The 22150-nt window shown below is 33.9% G+C and overlaps 1 protein-coding gene across 9 annotated transcripts in view; it reads left to right on the plus strand.

Moving 5' to 3' along the window:
* Nucleotides 1-22150, plus strand: part of COL19A1 (collagen type XIX alpha 1 chain) — a 359940-nt gene that overhangs the window by 187333 nt on the left and 150457 nt on the right. For all 9 annotated transcript variants that reach the window (XM_017971197.4, XM_017971198.4, XM_017971199.4 and 6 more), the window contains one exon: nucleotides 17667-17720. In XM_017971197.4, coding sequence (XP_017826686.3) covers nucleotides 17667-17720 — 54 coding nt within the window. The remainder of the gene's footprint in view (nucleotides 1-17666; nucleotides 17721-22150) is intronic.

Genomic DNA, 22150 nt, shown 5'->3' on the forward strand with positions numbered 1-22150 from the left:
TTCCTATTACATCCTATTGCCAGATTCTCCTCAATTAAATAATACAATGCTCTTTTTACAGTAAAGTTTTACTAAAATACATCACTAAGGCTTCAGAAGCAAGACGAGGACTCTGAGTGAAATGAGACAGTTGGCTACCATCTCTGTATCCTTTTCTCTTCTGGCCTTTGCATGTCATGTCAGAGGAGAGACAGGTGAAGGAAGGTAGAACAGTGCTATTTCATGTAATATATCCACTAATTTTAGTTCCTAGGAAAATGGCTGTGTTGCTCTGGCCCTATCTCTATGGGGAGTTATTAAATACACATCCAGATGGCACCAAATGTTTATGCGGAAGCCAAAGGTTAAGTCTGTCAACAGCAGAAGTGCCTTAGATATGCTCACTAAATGATACTTAATACCAGTTCCTTGGGGCCCAGATAAATCCAGCTTAAGTGAGAAATTAGGCACAGAGAGGGGGCATCACTTTTACTCTAAGAAAACTACCTTAAATACCATAAGCAACTGAGAGAAAATCTCAGCTGGTCATTTATAAATCAAATGACATTCAATTAGCAGATGGCTGTAATGCACAAAAAATCACATAGTATTCACATGGGGTATCTTTGAAATAATTCTTTTTCTAAGTTGGTGTGTACAAGAAACAAAAATAATTGCTCAATGAGTGATATGGTCCCTTTCCTCCCTTCCTTCCTCTTTTACCCACTCACTTAGTTGAATGCTTACTGTGTACCAGATACTGTGTTAAGGACTGCAGACACAGAAACGAGCAACAATCATTGTTGTTGCCTTCAGAGAACCTATGTGGTTTAAGAAAAAGCAACCAGTTAATTATTTTAAAAATTATTATTTGTGAATTGTATATACAAAGTTTACAAGTATTTGTATAACCATAGTTATGTTCATACTATACACAGACATTTAGTTATTTCAGAGAAAATTATTTTTTTTACCAGACTTCTTATGTTGCAATTTAAAGTTATTTGCTTTAAATACATTTGAATCACAGACTCAACTACTAAATAATGCTTTCATATTAAAATTCCTAAGGATCTATAACAATCTCTTTTTAGGTGAATAAAATAGAAAGGTTCTTGTTATATGCCCAAAGAGCATAATTCCTCTTTCCATTCTGTCTAGAATAAATATATGGCCTATAGCATATATGTATTATAAATATTTATATTTACATATAAATGTATGTATTATAGCATAGTAATTAACAGTAATTTAAAATAATTTAAGATTATTTTAAATTCCTCACATATCAGAATCTGAGTTATTTAGATACTTTATGAGTTGCCTAAATTTGAATCAATACTATTAGTTTTCTAAAGTTGTATAATTTATGTTTAATTCATTATTAGTTTTCTGAAACTGGTGATCCAACTCAGTATTGGGATTTCTGAGGTACTAATCTGCCAGTAGAAAGAAGGCAGTTGAAATATTTTTTTAAATCAATCTTTTTTTTTTGCGGGCAAAAGACATGTAAGTGAATTAGTTAATTAAAATATAAGCTATTTTTCTATAATACAAAGCTATTTTTATCTGCTCTGTGAAGAAATACTGGCGAGTTGACGCTTAAGGCCCTGGGAAGATTTATGTTTTAGCGTCAGGGAAGATTTATGTTTTGGAAAAACTTACAGTGGGCTTGTTCGATGTGGAGGTGATTTATATCTCTTTCATTAGATGAATAATTTGAGAATTGCTCCTTCTGCCCTTCTGTTTATAGTTTTCTTCTGTTTCAAAAGACATTTCAAATTGTTTTCATCAAAAGTCCAAATTGTGCATTTAAAACCTCAGCCAGCAAAACTTCCTTTCCTAAAAGCACTACGCAATGACAATTTGGGACTTTTACAAAAGAGTTATTTTATTTCATGTTGAAATACTCAGAAATTGAGAAAAATAAATTAAAATGTATTTTAAATGTCATTAGAAAATTATAAAATGGGTACACCTTTTCAAATATTAAGTGCAGCAAAGCATGTATTTATTTCAGCCATAAAGCTACATTAAAATTAGTTTAATTCAATTCCATTCTAAGCATTTAAAAAATCTTTGTGGTCTATGGCCATACCACCCTGAACGTGCCTGATCTTTTCTGATCTCGGAAGCTAAGCAGGATCAGAGACCACCTGGGAATACTGGGTACTGTAGGCTTTTTTATAAAAATCTAAAAAAAAACAAAAAACCTTTGTTGTAATGCCTTATATTGATATATTAAGTGGAACTAAAAAAGGATTGTGCTCCAAAAGGGACAAGAATTATATTAATTCCAATTAACTATTCCACTGATTTTAACAAACCAGAAACCCATACAGCTTAACTCAGGGGTTATATAGACCCAAGGAGCCGAGGTACCTGCTTTTGAACCTGACCATGTTTCTCTCCCTTTCTTTGTCATCTATAAAATGGGATACTAATATTTCCTATTGCATAGTGTTGTAATGATGATTGAGTTAACATATGTAAGTATTTTAGAAAAATTCCTGGCTTCTAGTAAATACTATTTAACTCTTAGCTATTGTTGTTATTGTTAGTTAATATACTAAATGTAAATGGCAAAAATATCCATAGCAATGAGCCTGAAGTTCTTTATGAAGTAATTACTAACAAATATTTAAAGAAAACTTTTATAAAATCACAGTATTTTATGGGTAGAATTCTTTTATCTTAAGAAAACTATAAACTATAAACTGAATTCTAAGTATTCTGTTTACAACCGTATAACCTTCATGAGGATAGGAACCTTGTCTTATTTACAACTGTATCCCAAGAGACTGAAAGTACTTGATGTAGTATAGGTATTAAATAAATATTTCTTCTTCATAGGTAGAGGAAACAAAAATTTTTCACTGACCAACATATTATTAAAGTAAAATATCACCAAATCTTACAGTGAAAAATATCTACAGAAAACTACAAAATCACTTATACTTGGATATGATAATGAGGAGATTCCCTCTTTCCAGCTATCAACCCTAATTAATTTAGGACAGGTGGTCACTTTGTCCCATATTAAAAATTTTCAGCAATAACAATCTTGATGTCACTTACTACCCCTGATTATTTTTGATCAATTTGAAAGTCATGTTGTTTGTGGGAAACGGGAATTACCTCCTTGATTAAAGACTCCTATTATTAACTGCTGATTCTGCAGACATGAACAAAAGGTTTATAGAGCTTAATCCATTACTAAAGTCATCTTTTGCAAAATAGAGAAACACTGGATGGAAGGCAAGGAAATCAGACTCTATCCTGAAATATGCAACTGTTTTTATTTATATTTACTTATTTTACCTTGGGCATATCACTTGCAATATGTAAGGGTCAAACAGAATGTTGTTAAGGTCATTTCAACTCTAAAATTCTGTTATTTTCTCTTTTAACTTTCCTAAGGAATTCTATTTCCTTTAGCTGTATACAATCTAATTTCTGTCTCAATAATATTATTTTTTTCTTAAATTTCCTCTATTTTATCACATTATTTTAAAAGGATAGAGAATAAATATAAGGAATAGTTAAGTCAGACACATGCCCAATATAGAGAAAGGATTACACCAGTGTCAAGAACTATAAAAGATACGAGATTTTACTCAACATGAATAATAATGACTTAGCCACAGTTTCATCAATCCTGGCAGAAGATATGAAACTTCTGAGTCAGACAGAAAAAAAGGCATTATTACTCATGGCAGCAGGCAGCATGAACCTTATGTTTGTTTTGGTTGCCCTTGCTCCCAAGTACCAGAAGCAACCCAGGTAAGTGCTACATATTCAGTGGGTTTGCATCACAGCAGAGCAGGAAAGCCAAATTTTTAAAAAATGGACTGCAGGCAAACTTGCCTTTTGCCAAAAGGGCGGCATTATCTTTAACATCATAAACAGTAAGCAGATCTATCCTTGCTTTGCTGCATAAATATCCTTTAAAAGATAGCCCAGAACACAAGGGTGGTTAGTACCTCCCTCATAAGACATGCAAAAGGACAAAAGACCCATGAAAAGACCCTTGTCTCTCAACAACATCCACTCTTCATTTCTATACTGTCTTGGTGTCTGGCAAATTTGTTATGAGTATACCACTCCATTAACAGCTCTGAATAATATTATCAATAAAGGCTGTGACCAAAACTATTCAATTTGTCTCACATAGCATTTAATTAAAGGCTACTGTTAATAGAATGCCAAGCAAGTAGATGAGGCCAGCCTGCACTATTGATCTCAACCCTGTCCCCCAGGATCCCAAATTCAAACAGCTGAATAGATCCCATAAATCATTCCAAGTCTATCTTAGAAAGCCAGATGATTTGCTCCTTATGTTTCTGAATTGGCCTTTCTGCTTGACTTGAGGCATTAATCCAGGAACATCGACAAGGACCAGGACATTTTTTATAAAACTGAAATAGACTTAGTATGTCTCCTACTTTGGCCCAAGTGGGCAACCATAAGGATACGGAGCAAGCAGTGTACTAAACCAAGTAGTCTTTATTGTTTTTTTAATTAGGACCATGTCAGGGCAATAAGAATATCCCGCTGGCAGTGCCAGAATTAAGTTTGAATCCTATAGATATCCTTTTGGCTAGGTTTCCACCGTAGAGGTATAAAGTTTGTTCAGAACCTAGAGCAGTTAGTGCCTCACTTATAAGACAAATAGAAATGCAAAAGACTCATAGAGCATTGTTGCCAACCAGCTCTTGTGCACTGCATTTCTTTACAAACAGATCTTAGTAAATGGTTGCTCTTCTGTTTACCACACCATGGCTAACTATACTGCTGACTCATTCAGCTTCTCAGTTAGCTCTAGTCCCAGAGTACCTTTTTTCTGGTGCTTTGCCATTCTTACTTCTCTTCAGTCTATACTGTTGATTTTTAATTCTATTTCTTTTTTCTTTTTTTTGAGATGGAGTTTCGCTGTTGTTACCCAGACTGGAGTGCAATGGCACAATCTCAGCTCACCGCAACCTCTGCCTCCTGGGTTCAAGCAATTCTCCTGCCTCAGCCTCCCGAGTAGCTGGGACTACAGGCACGCGCCACCATGCCCAGCTAATTTTTATATTTTTAGTAGAGACGGGGTTTCACCATGTTGACCAGGATGGTCTCGATCTGTTGACCTCGTGATCCACCCGCCTCGGCCTCCCAAAGTGCTGGGATTATAGGCGTAAGCCACCGCGCCGGGCTTTTAATTCTATTTCTTATAGAATTCTATCCTATTTCAAAGCCACTTCTTTGTTTCCTAATAAATATATTTCGGAAAGTTTAATACCTTCATGTATCAAAAATGTCAAGGGTCACTCTGTATCTTCACTCTGATAATATTGACCGGAATCCCCTTTCATAGATTAAGATAAAGTACATTCAAATGTATCTTATGCTCTGAAGATTTATTTGGAAGTGCAAGTAGAATATATTAGACATAGATAGAGTTTAGGAATCAGACATAACTGGATTAAGAGCTCAGCTTCACCACTTATTTACCGTCTTATACTTAGAGAATTCATCTTCTCATCTATAAAAGGGAATGCTTCTATTTCTTAGAGTTGTTAAAATTAAATAAGATCACATATTAAAGTAACTAGTGGAATTCCTGACACACTAGCAGGTATGCAATACATGTCACTTCTCTATCCACTTCCTAATTTACTATTGTGAATGTGTGGAAGTCATCAAAGAATGTACTGAAATGACATTGAAATGTTACACTAGGGCTACCACATTTTGCTTCCATGCAAACATGGGAGTCTTTTTGTATGATATGGATTATCCTTTTTCTTACTATTGTTTGTTTGTTATGGTTCTATAAGATACACTCTACATTTGAGAATACATTGAATCTCAAATTATCTTGATTTACTCAAGAATTGTTTTTTAGAAGCTTAGAAATAACATTCTGACTGCTCCATTTCATTGAAATATTAAAACATCAATTCTAATTTACTGTCATGCCAACTTTCTAGTGACTAGTAAATTGAAAATTAGGGTTTTTTTCTGACTTTGATAGATTCACAGTCTGATTATTTGGAAATCACATACTACCATATTACCAACCCAATAGACTGGAAAGTGACACTGGAACCACCTGGGCATGTATGTAACACATCATAACTAATCTTATTAATGCTATTAGTACTGAACTGGAATTACACTGACACAACTTTAACTTATTTAGTCCATAAAATAGATGCAGTTAAATAGTTTGACAGATTAACCCTGTTTCTAAGAGATTATGTTTAAAGAAATATTTGTGTAGTAGACGTATTTGTTCATTGACTTGCAATATAATTTCCCTAGAAATGAAGTTAGCCCTCAGATATATTTAAATATCAGATTTTTAACATTTTTAAGGTGCAGTTTTTTGTGTCAGTATAAAAATTCCTAGCACATAGTTCCATTTAACATCCGTAAATTGTCAATAAATAAACAATGCAACTAATTTTCACTTTATTTAGTGCACATATTACCAAAATTAACCATATCATTAATTCTTAATTCATAGGGAGGAAGATCTCACTGATTTTATGATTGAAGAATTAACTGTGAATATTTAAGAATCCACCCTGGCATTTTAAAAAATGTTTTGCAGAATTAACAAGGCTTGTTCAATTTGTAAAGTCATTCTGTTTGGTTCTGTCACGAATAATACAAATTGAGTCTAATGACAAAATAATGATAAAAAGGTGTTTTGACCAGGTGTGGTATCTCAGACCTGTAATCCCAGCACTTTGGAAGGCCAAGGCAGGAGGATTGCCTGAGGTCAGGAGTTCGAGACCAGCCTAGCTAACATGGAGAAACCCTGTCTCTACTAAAAATACAAAAATTAGCTGAGTGTGGTGGCAGGCACCTGTAATCCCAGCTACTCGGGAAGCTGAGGCAGGAGAAGAATCACTTGAACCCGGGAGGCAGAGGTTGCAGTGAGCCAAGATTGCACCATTGCACTCCAGACTGGGCGACAAGAGTGAAACTCATCTCAAAAAAAAAAAAGGATATTTCACCTGATGTGTATAGCCATTTTGTGTCATCCAAAGTATTGACAAAGCATTGCAATTTGAGAAAAGCTTCTGTTAACAATGACAACTTATCTTCTTTGTACTTTAGAACAAGTTGCCAGATATGAAAATTGGGGCAATTCTTTACTATTTCAAGTACTAAATTTGAATCTGCATGTAATAAGTAAACTTTGAGAATTAGCTTATTTGCCTTAACTTGTTTAATGTTTTAAATAAAATTGTAGTACTTTTCAAATCAATTCATTTATAGGGTTAAAGAATCAAACAGTACTATTAAAAACTTACAATAAAAATATTTTAATAAATGCATTGGGGACGATTACACAACATTTGGAAAAACACAAATTTGGGTTTGTACATGACTACTATTACAATAAAAATATCAGATGGATCAAGATTTTAAAGGTGACACTAAACCATAAAAGTCCTAAAGAAAATACAAGAATTTTTAAAATAATTATGAATCACTTTTAAAATATATTTTTAAACCAGAGGTAGAAATAGAAAAAAAAAAGTAGTACATCTTACTGCATGATAAAACAACCCCTATATGGGGGCAAAAACCCACTAAACTAAATCAAGTGGCCACCTGGGAAAAGAACATTTACAACTCGTTTCGTAAAAAAAGGACTATATATCCAAATATAGAGAGAAACTTCTCCAAATCAATTTTTTTTTTGAGACGGAGTTTCGCTCTTGTTACCCAGGCTGGAGTGCAATGGTGCGATCTCCACTCACTGCAACCTCCGCCTCCTGGGTTCAAGCAATTCTCCCGCCTCAGCCTCCTGAGTAGCTGGGATTACAGGCACGCACCACCATGCCCAGCTAATTTTTTGTATTTTTAGTAGAGATGGGGTTTCACCATGTTGACCAGGATGGTCTCCATCTCTTGACCTTGTGATTCACCCGCCTCGGCCTCCCAAAGTGCTGGGATTACAGGGTTGAGCCACCGCGCCCGGCCTTCCAAATCAATTTTTTAAAACTCCAAGAAGGAAGAATATGATTCTTAAATACATGAAATAGACATATATTCACTCATAATAAGAAAAACGTAAACTAAAACACCTCTGCGATACTAGTTTTCATTTATAAGATTGGAAGTGGTAAAAAGTTTGATAGTACACTATGTTAGCAAAAATGTTGAGAAACACACCTATACATTTTAGGGCAAGTAGGTGTGGATATAATCTTTATGAAGGGCAATTTGATACTGTCTATCAGTTTCACTTTTGCTTTGAACCAGAAAATATAGCTACAGATAGCCTCATTCGTTTATAAAATTACGCATCTACCAGGTTGTTCATTTCCACATTACTTGTAATAGCAAAAGAATAGAGACAACTTAGATGTCCAGATACAGATTAATGGTTAATAAAGTTATAAAAGTATTTTTATTTAAACAAATATAAAATGTTTACATTTTTTGCCTGGCCTGGTGGCTCACACCTGTAATCCCAACACTTTGGGAGGGCAAGGCAGGCGGATCACATGAGGGCAGGAGTTCAAGACCAACCTGGCCAACATAGTGAAACCCCATCTCTACTAAAAATACAAAAATTAGCCAGGCACCTATAAACCCCAGCTACATGGGAGACTAAGGCAGGAGAATCGCTTGAACTCAGAAGACACAGGTTGCAGTGAGCCAAGATTGCACCTCTGCACTCCAGACTGGGAGACAGAGCAAAACTCCATCTCAAAAAAATAAATAAATAAAAGTTCACATTTTAATGACTGTAAACATTGTCATATGCAGAATGAAGTAGTGTACCTTTCCTTTCTTGAATAGTTTGTCATTTGTTTTGGTTTGATTTTTTTCTGTCATTTCTAATTCGTTCCATTTTCCCTGTGATTGCCTTCCATATTTTTCAAATTTTCTCATTGAGTTTCTTGTTTTCTGAGAGTACCATTCAGATCTTTCATTCTATCTGTTGCAGGCAGCTTTCTAAGCCATCTACAAAATTCCCATTCTGTGACTACCTTTATTCTTTTTCTCTGAGTTGATTTCACTGCCGCTTCTTTTCCTTGTCATCTCCTTTCTTGGTTTTACTCCATCATTTGTGTGAACATATCTTTAAACAACATAAGGAAAAAAAATTGAAAGGAAAGTATGTCTTCTGGGATTTTACATGTCTAAAAATGTTTTGTTTTGTTTTTTTCCCTTTCACATTTGATTGATAGTTTACCTGAGCATAGAATTATTGCTTGAAAATTATTTGCCTCAGAATTATAGAGATTTTTCTCCACTATCTTCTAACATGTGTTGCTGCTGAAAAGTCTAATACCTTATGAATTCTTTTTCTTCTTGGGTTCCCAAGAAAAGGGAAAACAAGAATACTAATGTCTTATTCACTATTCTTCTCCTAAAACTCTTCATTCAAGAAAGCAGAAGGAGAGACATTTTCTATATTTCCTTTCTGGTTGAGTAGAACTACTCTTACATCTCCTCTTTCCCTGTGCCTTGTGATTCATGACTGTGCTTTATGATCTAAAAGAACATCTCTTGATATGTAGTGATGAAGCCCTTGATAATTAGAGACTATTCTCCTAATAGAGCATACTTTTCAGACCACTGTCTTGTATGAACTCAACAATCTTTATACTATTTGCAATTTTTTTTTTTTTTTTTTTGAGACAGAGTCTCACTCTGTCACCAGGCTGGAGGGCAGTGGCGTGATCCTGGCTCACTGCAACCTCCAATTCCCTGGCTCAAGTGATTCTCCTGCCTAAGCCTCCTGAGTAGCTGGAATTACAGGCATGCACCATCACGCCCAGCTAATTTTTGTATTTTTAGTAGAGATGGGGTTTCACCATGTTGACCAGGATGGTCTCAATCTCCTGACCTCATGATCTGCCCACCTCGGCCTCCCAAAGTGCTGGGATTACAGGTGTGAGCCACGGTGCCCAGCCATACTATTGCAATCTTAATCCTCCCAAGGAAAATGGATGCTTCTGCCAGAAAGGAGGAAGGCCAGTGTAAAGAAGTTAAAAAGAGAAAATAATTCAATCTGTGTTTTTAAAACTTAAAAAATATATATACATATTACAGCATAGAGCATTTTTCTCCTCTTAAACGTTTTATTTTCAACACCTTACTCAATTGTAACTTAAGTGATATTGTATAAGCCTTCTTCACAGTTACCAGCATTAAATACCTAGATCTTTCATGTAGTGTTTGAATATCTCTGTTTTGATTTATTTTTTAAGCCTAAAATTGCTAGATTAAATTTCCCATGGTCTAGTCATTTATTTTGTTTAACCCAAATGCAAAAGTTCCCCATGACATTAAATTTGAAATTACATTGATATAATGTTGCACATTTTTCCAAAACATTGGAAGACATTTTAAAACCACCTATGTAAAGATTGTCCCTTCTGTCTGCAGTAGAACCATGTTTCCATGTGACCGCCAACCTTTGGAAAAGCCAATTCAAAAATTTGGACTATTATGATCATCAGACAAATCATTAAAATGAAGTCAATCATACTCCCACTCACATAAATCATTAAGACAGATAATACAAATGGATTTGACAGACCATGACCTACCAATTTTTTACTTGTCAGCAGAGCCTAGAGTTAACTGAAATCAAACATTTTATTTATTAGATTAATGCCAAAATATGACAAATCTATACAATGTTTTTCATAGTCAAGAATAATTTAAAATACAAGGTTACCAAAACATGAAAGTGCTTATGATAAATAGGTGCAAGTAAACCAAGAATAATTAACAAATCTAACACTACATCATTAAAAATGATATGAGTATTTTAAATAACTTGATTGGTTCTTTTTTTATTAATTAATGATTTGTATAGCTACTTTAATCTTTTTGGTTCATGTTGTTTTTTCAGAAAGTAAGTACTTAATCCTCATCAATGTGAGATAAATTAAAGAATGCAGGTTATATTTCTTCTTTTAATGAAGGGCAAATTCCTCCAAATGTGAGCAAAGCATCTATTTTGCAATGCTACCACATAAGAAGTAAAAATAACTTGGATTATTTTGTTATCAAGTAGGATTTTATTTTGGTATCAATTAGGATTTGTAGATGAAGAATATAATTATCTAAATTGGATTTTTTATAGCTATGGCAATTAATACTCTAACTGCTGTAGAAGTACCAAAAGAAGTGCAAAGAGTTAGAATCTTAGCAATCATTCATCCATTCAACACCTACTAACTGCAAGGCACACTGCTGGATAATACACAGAATGGAAAGTGAGGACATACACAACTTAAAAAAATGGAAAGTTTTTATAGGAGCAAAAATTACTGTTAGAGGAAGGTTTGTGAGAAGTACAGATATCCCAACATCATTCCAGATTCACAGACTCTATGTTCTATTATTCAATGAAATTTTTTTTGCTTTATTGGCTTAATTAATAGTGACAGAGAACAAGTTATTTCAGAATCTATATAATAAAGAGATATGTTTTCTGAGTTCAAAAAACATGGGAAAAGATTCTGATTAAAATATATTCTTGCAACCACATGGAATGATTGTATTTCATTGTGTCCCATGTCTAAAATGATTCCAGGGCTTCATATGAAATTGTTAAATTTTAAAAGCACTATGTATAACCTCTATTTTTTTAATTTTCAAAGGCAGGATAAAATTGTCCACCCAATTAGAGAACTGGTTTACTACAATTGGTAATGATTGAATCATTCTTGTCCACCTAATATTTCACAAAATTTTCTTTCTACTACAGCTCTTCCTATTCTTCTCTTATACATGCTTCTGGGGAGATTTGTCAGGGCTTTGATTAGTGTGTGGAAGAGATGCTAGTGTTCCTTGTTTCGCAGATATCTATTTCCTAGTGCACACTGACTACTAATTTTGATAAAATGTTAGGCTTTTATATAAACATAGAATTCCTTTTCAACCTTAGGAGATTTATTTTCTTATGATAATTTGATAAAATAACTTAAAGCTGATCACCCTTTAATTTATTAACATAAACATTCTTAAATTCCACTTCTCAGAACTAATGTAAAAGTCACTTCCTTTCTGGATGCTCTAGAGGTTAAAAAAAAATATTCTCACTCATAGGCGGGTGATGAAAAATGAGAACACATGGACACAGAGGGGAGTACTAAACACTGGGGTCTATAGGGGGGAAAGGGGAGGGCCAGTGGGAGGGGGAGGTGGGGAGGGATTGCCAGGGGAGAAATACCAAATGTGGGTGAAGGGGAGAACGCAAACAAAACACACTGCAATGTGTGTACCTATGCAACTGTATTGCATGCTCTGCACATGTACCCCAAAACCTAAAATGCAATAAAAAAAAATATGGCACTAACAGAGAAGTGAGGAAAGTTAAAAAAAATTTTTTTTAATTGCTTCTTGTGACTGGACTATATATTATATTTTTACTTATTTGCTTTTTGCCTTTATAAAACTTATTTCCTGTCCTAGAACAATTCATTTTCAAGAGAAAAAGTATACATGTAAAGCAAAATTTTATATAAAGCAAAATTTTATTCTGATGTTGCCAACTTAAAACTTTATTCCTGTTTTTCCCATGTTCAAAGGCATAAAATTTTCTGTAAAACAGATAAATTCTGTTTTCCATTTTATTTTCATACACTGTATTTGAAACACAGAAAATCCCCTAGTAATTGTTTCGAATTTATGCAGTTGCTTCTTAATCTTATATTTCGAATCTATGAAGCATGTTCTAAAGCAATAATCATAACACTTAAAATACACTTGCATAACATTTTTGTTGAAGTGGGTATTAGGTATCATATGTACTGCAACATTCCTGGCAAGGGAGTGCACGTAATCCTCTAATATGAAACTTTCCTTTTTCCCTTCAGCTCCTTTTCTTGATTGAGAAGCTATAAATGTATCTTGCCTCTTTTCACAAATGAAAATGTGTTCAAACGTAATTAATCTACCCTATTAACTCTACTAAACATCTGCTATATTTGTTAAACCCTTCAAACTTCTGTTCTGAACCAGTTAATTCTAAGTAATTTCTCAGTTAAATATTTACATGGGCTTCCATGATGATAAGCTCTAGCTTGTCTTAAATAATCAGCAGATTGTCCAGAGAGAGCTGTGTGAAATGTAACACATTGTAATAGCTATCCATTGGAACTTAAAATGGTTTAGCTGGCTTGGACTATTTTTTTGCTTATTTTTATCTTATATAGAAAAGGTAACAGCCTTATGAATTGCATTCTTTGTCAACAGTTTTAATTTCCAGAATTTTGTTAAAAGAAAAATGAATAACTATGTAGATATATGTAGATGTTTACATCATGAAAATGCTAAATCCAGTCTCAAATGTCTCTTTCAGAAAAGTAATAAATATGTGTATTTGAAAAGTTTTAGAAATAACTCAACTTAAAGTTATTTTATTGCAGACTAAGTAGATTAAAAAGTAGAAAGCATTGATAGGCATTTTTCTTCAGTGAATTAAATCAGAGAAGGAAAAAATCCACAGGTTATGCTAATGTGCCATGTGTACAAAGATAATTAAGAATATGATTCTCTAACTGGACAAATTATATAAATCTGTAAAACAGCAGATGTGGCCAAAATTTTGAGTAAGTTCTACAACAGAGATGATGTTCCAGTAGGTAAATGATTAATTTGTAAATGAACTTTAAGACAATTTTACTCATAGACATTGGAGAATTGAAGGATCACTTCACACTGAGGAAGACAGACAAGATTGAAAATTCTCCATTGTAGTATTTAAGTCCAAGTTTTGAAAATAAAAATAATTATATAAAGAGCAGAAGCCAGTTCTCCAACACCAACACTCCGCATTTTATTCTAACTTTATGTTTTCTTCTTTACAATATGCCAAATGTTTATTGAGTTACTTCTATAAGTGTTGTATAGGATAGAAAAAAAAAATGAGCTTCTATCCTCTGGAGCAGGGGTTCCCAACCCCAGGACATGGACCAGTACCAGTTTGTGGCCTCTTAGGAACTGGGCCACATAGCAGGAGATGAGTGGTGGACAAGCGAGCAAGCTTCATCTGTTTTTACAGCCACCACTTCCCATTGCTCACATTACCTCCTGAGCTCCACCTCCTGTCAGATCAGTGGTGGCATTAGATTCTCATAGGAGCATGAACCCTACTATGAACTGTGCATGTGAGGGATCTAGGTTGTGTGCTCCTTTTGAGAATCTAATGCCTGATAAACTGTTACTGTCTCCCATCACCCCTAGAAGGGACCATCTAGTTTCAGGAAAACAAGCTCAGGGCTCCCACCGATTCTACATTATGGCAAGTGTATAATTATTTCATTATATATTATAATATAATAATAATAGAAATAAAGTGCACAAAAAAATGTAATGTGCTGGAATCATCCTGAAATCATGCCCCCATCAGCGTTTAAGGTAAAATTGTCTTTCACGAACTTGTCCCTGGTGCCAAAAAGGTTGGAGACTGATGCTCTAGAGCTCACAGTCATCTAAAAGGATAAATAAAGCACCACATAATGACCTTTACAAAGCCAGAATAAGGAAGAATTGTGGAAGGGATTCTGAGACAAATGCTAAGCTCCATCCAAGTTCAATTTAGGTAAATTGGAGATTAAATATGTCTGTAATTTTCATAATAAGTAATAAATAAATCCACTTTTTGACTACTAAATGGGAGGAACAGTAACCTGGATCATTATAAATAATCCTCCCAGAATTCTAATTTGTTAGTTTGGGAATATACATTATTTTTCTACAATTAATTTATCTGTGTTTCATTAATGACAATATTAAAATTATTTTTACTTTGTCGATGTCAACTAATGTTCAGTACTCTTGTTCTGAAGATGAAAAGAACATGGCTAGAATTACTAATTGGTCATGGATCATTCAAATAGTGAATGATTTATCAAGGATTAAAAAAGAATTTCCCCAATTTTTTATCAAACCCCTAGCTGGTCCTAGACTTAGCAAAAGTGAGGAGGAGCTCAGAGTCATGAACATCTATGAGGCACTAACGTGGTTTATGCATGTGAGTTGGTACCGTATCTTACCACTTGGGTGTCACATACAAAAGATTATCATAAATATTTTTGAATTTGTTAAATACATTCCAAATCAAATATTATATTCTTGTATTAAGTAGATTTTGCTACATAATTTCTTTAAATAGTAAAGGGAGTAGATTTTTTATTATATGTGTCTCAGAATTAAGTGTATTCCCTGGAGTGTATATGTTTTAGTAACTCATGTTTAAAAACGCTGAATAAGCTGTCAGCATTTGGATGAATATCAAAATTGTTATATATTAGCTTTACTATTCATAAAATGATAATAGTTCTAAGGGTAGGAGAGAAGAGTTTAATCTAGAGCCAAGATTGTGTCAGTCTTATAAAAAAATGACACAACTCTCTGTAATTATATTAGTATGTTTGAATTTCAAAATTTGTTTTTCTTATGAACATTAGGAATTTGCCATCCTAAACTTGGCCTAATTATCCAGTATTACTTGATTATATATCATTTAGCAGGTTTGTTGTTTTTTTGTTTTTAACTACAAACAGAACTGATTACTTTTTTTCCTTGGTTTTTATTCCTACCTAAATCAATAAAACATTGGTGTCATATGCCCCTGTAACATTAAATTGCTCCCAAAGTAGATCAAAGATATGAGAGTGATAAATGCATAACTTTCATTCAACTATTGTGGAGAAGGAATAAGAAAGATTTGGAGGAACAGTTGGAACTGATGACATATGCAGACTTTTTTTGTACGAACACTTAAAAAAAATAGTTACAATAATGTATACTAAATTCTGAGAATATTAAACAAATGAAAGTCATCTGAATGAAAAATTAAAATATGTATATCACTTTTTTATTTAAAGTAAAATTAGATGGTGAAATTATGCATGTATGACATTTGTGAAAATGTAGTTTATATGAAAAAAATTAAAAATGAATATATACATAATAAGTATGGATCATGATTAGTACATCTGGTATTTTAGTTCAACATAGCCATCAATTTTTAGAAAAAGGTCATATTATAAATATGAATCTTAATTATTTTAAAATTAGATAACAAAAGAATTTCTTCTGGGAATAAATTTACATTTATTTGCATTTGTATGATCAGATTTTTCATTTATTTCAAATCATTTAAGGCATTTAATAGATGATGGGTTCATCATAAATATTTGGAAAACTTTTAAAAAATTAATGCCTTTACCCAAAAACTTATTTCTATTAGAGTGGATGAGTTCTCCATTATGAATTGTCATTTGGCCATTAACAGGCACATACCATGATGAATAAGATATCGATTCCATCATAGATTACAGCCTGGTGAGAGAAACAGATCATTACATGAATAATCACTTAACTGAATTAGTGGAAAGTACTTTAAAGTAAAAGTGCAAGGCACTAAGAGACTGAAAGAGGCATTGTTTCCAAGTGGCAAATCAGGGAAGATCAAGCATGGTTTTCTTCACATTAGTTTGGCTGTGATGAGAATGGGGGGAAGGGTATGTAGAGTCAACTAGGAAGCTCTTACAGATGAGCAAGAACATGGGAGCAACAGGCGTAGAGAGAAATGGATGAATTCAAACATATCTTGGAAATAAAGTCAATAAGATTTGGTAACTGGATATCAGAGAGAAGTTTGAGAGGGTCAAGTATGGAGAATGAGTTCGAGATTTCTGGCATGAGCATGAAGAGTGTGGATTTATTGATTTGGGGCACAGTGGAAGAGGATCTAGTTTTGAAGGGAGGATCCTGAGTTCAGCATTTGATGGGGTAAACTGTGGATGCCTGTGAGGTAGCTGAGGTTTCATCAAGCAGGTGGTGGGTCAGAATGCAGCTCAGAGATAAACTGGAATTGTAGATCTGGGAATCGCTGATCTAGAGAATCCAAAGCCCACAAATATAGGAAGTCAATGGGAGAGAATGTGGACTGAGAAGAAAATAAGACTAAACTCTCCCAAATTTAATGGTTGATTAGGGAAAAAAGAAGCAGCAGGACAGAAGTAGTCATAACTGCTGAATTTTTTTTTCATGGCAGTATCATCATTTTTAATTTCATGTGAAGTAAGAATTCCTGTCTAAGAATCAGAAGACTTGTCTTCCAGATTACCACCTGGGATTTCCCAGGACTTCTTTATGATCTGAAAAAAGAATGTTTATTTTCCCTACCACTCTACATTATTATGAGAAAGCAGTAAATAATATTTTTAATATTAAAAGTTCAATGTTACTAGTAGATATATGTTAGATGCCAACACCATAATCATGCATTTTTTTAGAAGATGCTTACAAAGCTACTCTCAACCAAAAATGTAGTTTTATTTATAGAGTTTAAATGTATAAAGATGTATTTTTTTTCTGCTTGCAAATATTGTTATCACTTACTTATGGTGGTTTGTTGAAACATGGTTCCAATCATATGGGATTCTTCACTGGTAGTGAACATTTGGTCTCACACGTGATGTGGGACTGCCTTTTTTTCTTTTCTGGAGGTAGCTTCAAAGATAAACCAAAGAAGGGCAATTCATCATTATTAATATGTTATATAGTTTAAGCTTGAAAGAGTTCAAATCACTTTAAAGGTTTGCTTTTATCAACATAATAATTATTAATTTCCACAACATTCTTTGTGAGGCAGTTGGACTTGAAACAGTCTATTAACATGTGTCTCTTTTTCCTCATAGGGTTCCCTGGGGATACAAGGCCCCCAAGGTCCACCTGGAAAAGAGGGTCAGAGGGTAAGTAAACTTGGAACAACTGGTAGGCATTACTAACTCAGGGACTACTTATTTCAGAACACTAATGAAAATGAAACCAGAATATAGCAAGCAGATGGGCATTGGGGAGTATCAACTATCCAAAGGCTGAAATTTGAGATTTGAGATTGTGACAGAGGTTTGGCAATTCAGAAAATTCTATATTTTCTCAAGATTGGCAGCACAAGTGTAGAGGTATTGTTTGGATAAAATGAATTAGCCCTAATATGATCTACAGCACTTTGGTCATATTTTTAGTTTTTGAGTTAAGTTGATGAGTATCTTTGTAGGGGTCCAGCCTATTTATTAATTCCATAAAGGTTGTGGATATTAACTACATTCTTTATCCAAATTAAAATTTTGACTTTAGTGGCCTTTTGTAACTTTCCTTTCATTGCCATTTATTGCCTTTAACTGAGACAAAATAGCGAATAAATTGTAATTGCAATTGGTAGTACAGCAATAACCTCCTATTTCGAGTCCAGTTCAATTTCATCATTCCCCAGTAAAAGGAAGCCCTTTAGTGTTATGACAACCGGTCAGCTTCATATGAACAGTAGACACCCCATTCTCATAGTTTACTGTTACTATTATCATTTTGAAATCATTTTAAAGTCTCAAAAAAATCTTGTTTGCTTTCTCATATGATTATTTATGGCAGTCTTGGTGGTAAATAGTACCAGTACTGTCAACTTCTGTTCCCTTTTTGATCAGCATTCTATGACTTAAAGTATTTAGATGATTTGCCTTAACTTGAGCTTCTGACTCTAGTCTCATATTCTCTTTTATTATTAACACCAAATAAGTTTCTTAGACATTCTCATTTATTATTCCCAGTTCTGCCTTCTGTAAAAAAAAGTCTGTTTCCTCAACTACGTTATACTCTTTCAAGTATTTGAGGGTCAGTGGTGTATTGTACCAAAGTTTACCTTTTATCAAGTTAATAAAATCCCAATGATCTTAGCTTGTTCTCTTATATGGATCCTGGACTCTCCAAAATGCCAATAGTCTTTGCCAGAAAACACTCATTGACTTTCCCGAGGTGTCAAGAATGGGACTGGATACATGTAGTCTTACTTAGAGCAAAGTAAAATGAGGCAAATACACCCTGCACCACAGACAATGTGCTTCTATTATGGCCTAAGTAAGACTGAGCCAATGCTTTTTTGTCTGGTATTGCACTTTTGACTCGTACTGACATGTGGTCAATTAAATGCTCCTCCCTTTTTATTTTAATGAAAACTCCTAAGTCAGATTTTTACCCAGCCTATTGTTGTACAGTTGCCTTTTTGAATCACAGAGTAGGAGCTGATCCTTGTTGTTGAAGTTCATCTTTCTGAATTTTAATCCCTAATACCATTCTATTGTTTGGGGGCTTTTTGTTTTTAAAAAAATGACATGAATCCTGTTCTCCAGTGAAATATCTCTCAGCTTTATGGCACTTTAAAATTTCATAAGCCTACCTTCTGTCTTCATTCAAATCATTAATAAATCCTGAACACAACAGGGCCTGGCAACCCTGTGTAATGCCAGCCTAGGGAACCATCTTTTCCACCACTGATGTCCTTGCAGTGTGACAATCAAATCATGTACAAATGTATTTAAACCCTACCACCTTCCCACTGACATTTCTTGATTTGGTTTATAAGCTAATTATGACAGATTTGTTAGGTACTAGCTGAACTGAAAAAATATTTAAATGAGGCCTTTTAAAAACAATAATGCTTCAAATTAAAATTGTACCTTATCAAAGCTTGCATTTTATAAGAAAGTAGATTAAAGAATAAATTAAACATGTATTTTTTATGATAATAATGAAGGAAATTAGTTAAATTGTAAAGTTCAACCACTATTTTATGTAAATTTACTCCATTTATAAATGTGTATAGTCCAGATATTTTATATTACTTTTATCTTCTATAAAGAGCAACAATGTCAAAAACTAAAGAATGTAATAATACTTATTGACACTTTTAGGCACAGTTTGTCATTATTGCTACTGCTCTTTCACAAATGCCCTATTTATCAAAAGAAGTAGCTAGAGCAGATATTATTGACATTATCCACATTTACAAATATTATATGCATTTGGATTATGTCCATATATGCTCATTGATTTCTTCTATTTTATAAGCTACTTGAATGAGAAGCAAATGAATTTAAGACATGAGCGTTCTTACATATTTACATTGAGGTCCACTTGAGTGCCACCATTTCTTGTCAGCTCAAGAGTTAAGTAGCACTCTGCTCTTTTCAGGCATATAAATGTACTTGTACATGTATGCCTGTGTATATACATACATATGGACATTCTGAAAGCTAAAACCAATAATTTTTCTGTTTCAGTAAAGTTTGCAGTAGAAAACAATAATGAGAAAAATCTAGGAATTTAAAATCATTTTTATTGACCCAGTGTCAGAAACTCTTGTATTTTAATTATAAGTGTTTGACCAAGAAGGTATTGACAATCATTAAGGCTATTTAAATGAAACAAAATATATGAAGTTTCATGCACTTTATTCCTAGACATAATGACTGTAATGAGAGCAGAACATTTAATTTTAAACAATTACTAACTTGTTGGTTTTCCTCAGTGATTAAATAGGTAGTAGCTACTATCTACCAATATCTCACAATTATGGTGAGTCTCAAACATGGATGTACATTTGAACATGCTTTGAAAAATATCAAATATTGCTGGGCGCGGTGGCTCACGCCTATAATCCCAGCACTTTGGGAGGCTGAGGCGGGTGGATCACTGGGTCAAGAGATTGAGACCATCCTGGTCAACATGGTGAAACTCTGTCTCTACTAAAAATACAAAAAAGTTAGCTGCTCGGGAGGCTGAGGTAGGGGAATTGCTTGAACCCAGGAGGCGGAGGTTGCAGTGTGCCGAGATTGTGCCATTACACTCCAACCTGGGTAATAAGAGCGAAACTCTGTCTCAAAAAAAAAAAAGAAAAAGAAAAAGAAAAATATCAAATATTATAGAAATGTTAAAATCACTGCTATTATTTTTATTAAAGACATAAGATTCTGATCAATGATTCTTTTACTTTTTAACTCTTTGTGTAGTTTTCTACAACACAATAGCAACACTATCTTTTTGCAAGTACCATGCCAGAGTTCTGTTTGAAATTTTGATTAGTTGATTTTATGTTTTTAATTATCATTTAAGCTGCTAAATCTTCATTTACAAAGTGTTCATTTAATAAAATGTAGAAGTAATGTGCTTCTTATACTTAAAAGCTATTCTTAACCTTAACAATGTCTGTGACAATATGTATCTGAAATTAATGGCCTCTTTGTTTTTCTCAACTTCCTGATTTTCTTTTTTGGACCTTTTATATGCCTTTATATATTTGTTTGTTTGTTTACTTTATATTCTTGAAGCCCTGCATGCAAAATATTTGGTTGACATATTTTCTAGTCTTACATCCTTTATGGATTCACACAGTCTTTAGAATTCAATGAATGTTAAATATTTACCCTAAGCTACAGATGAGAGAATGTTTCAGATCACAATGAGGGAGAACAGAATATCAGGGGGGCCTTCCTGGAGGTTAAGAGGAGGTTCAACCCATCATGAGGCAGAAAAAGGCCAGGAGAACCTGGGTACTGCAGGACCAAGAAGTCAACAGAAGAGAGGTTCAAGACTCATGGAGGGTTCAGCAGAATTAAAAGTTGGAGCAAAGTAAGTGGAGAGATGTTGGATAAGAGAAATGGCTGGAATTGATGCCAGTGGAGAGAAGTTCACTTGAGTAGTGAGGAGAGCACTGGAAACAAAACTCTCAGGAAAATGTGTAAGGAAATTGGGGCATGAGTTGTGAGGAAGGAGAGTCAATGTGGTGGAGGGAAAAGAACAGAAACTGGATGGAAACCCAGAGAAGTATCTTCATGAAAAGTAGACTATTTCAGTTAGCAGAGCATGTTTGTGGATGTTAACAAGAAATACCACAAAAGAACTGGCATTATAAAAATTCCCTCCAAGATGTAGGTTCCTTGTAAGGTTTCTTTATATTCCTAACAGACTCTCCCCCCAAATAAGAAAAACAATAATTGTTTTAATGTAACCTTGAATTTTTATTTTATAGTCACATTAAATGCATGTGTGAATAATCTCAAAGTTAGTGTGAAGCTACCCTGGTCTTTTTAAAAGAAGTTCCTCTGGGTCTCTGAAAAAAGACATTTACTGGTGAATCAACTAGTTACTGTCCCAAACAGAAATTTGTATTGTTGAACCAAGATGACACCTCACTCTCGCACTCTGTTGCAGGATTCTAATTTTGATCCTGAGCAGAAACCTTATGTTTTAATTTCCTGTAACTTACCTCTCTATCCTGCCCTGTCTTGTTCTCAGTTTATCCTCTCTGCTTGTGCCTGTCGGGCGACCATCCTCTTGAATGCCTCTT

Source organism: Callithrix jacchus, chromosome 4, assembly GCF_049354715.1.
Source record: "Callithrix jacchus isolate 240 chromosome 4, calJac240_pri, whole genome shotgun sequence".
Classification (NCBI taxonomy): domain Eukaryota; kingdom Metazoa; phylum Chordata; class Mammalia; order Primates; family Cebidae; genus Callithrix; species Callithrix jacchus.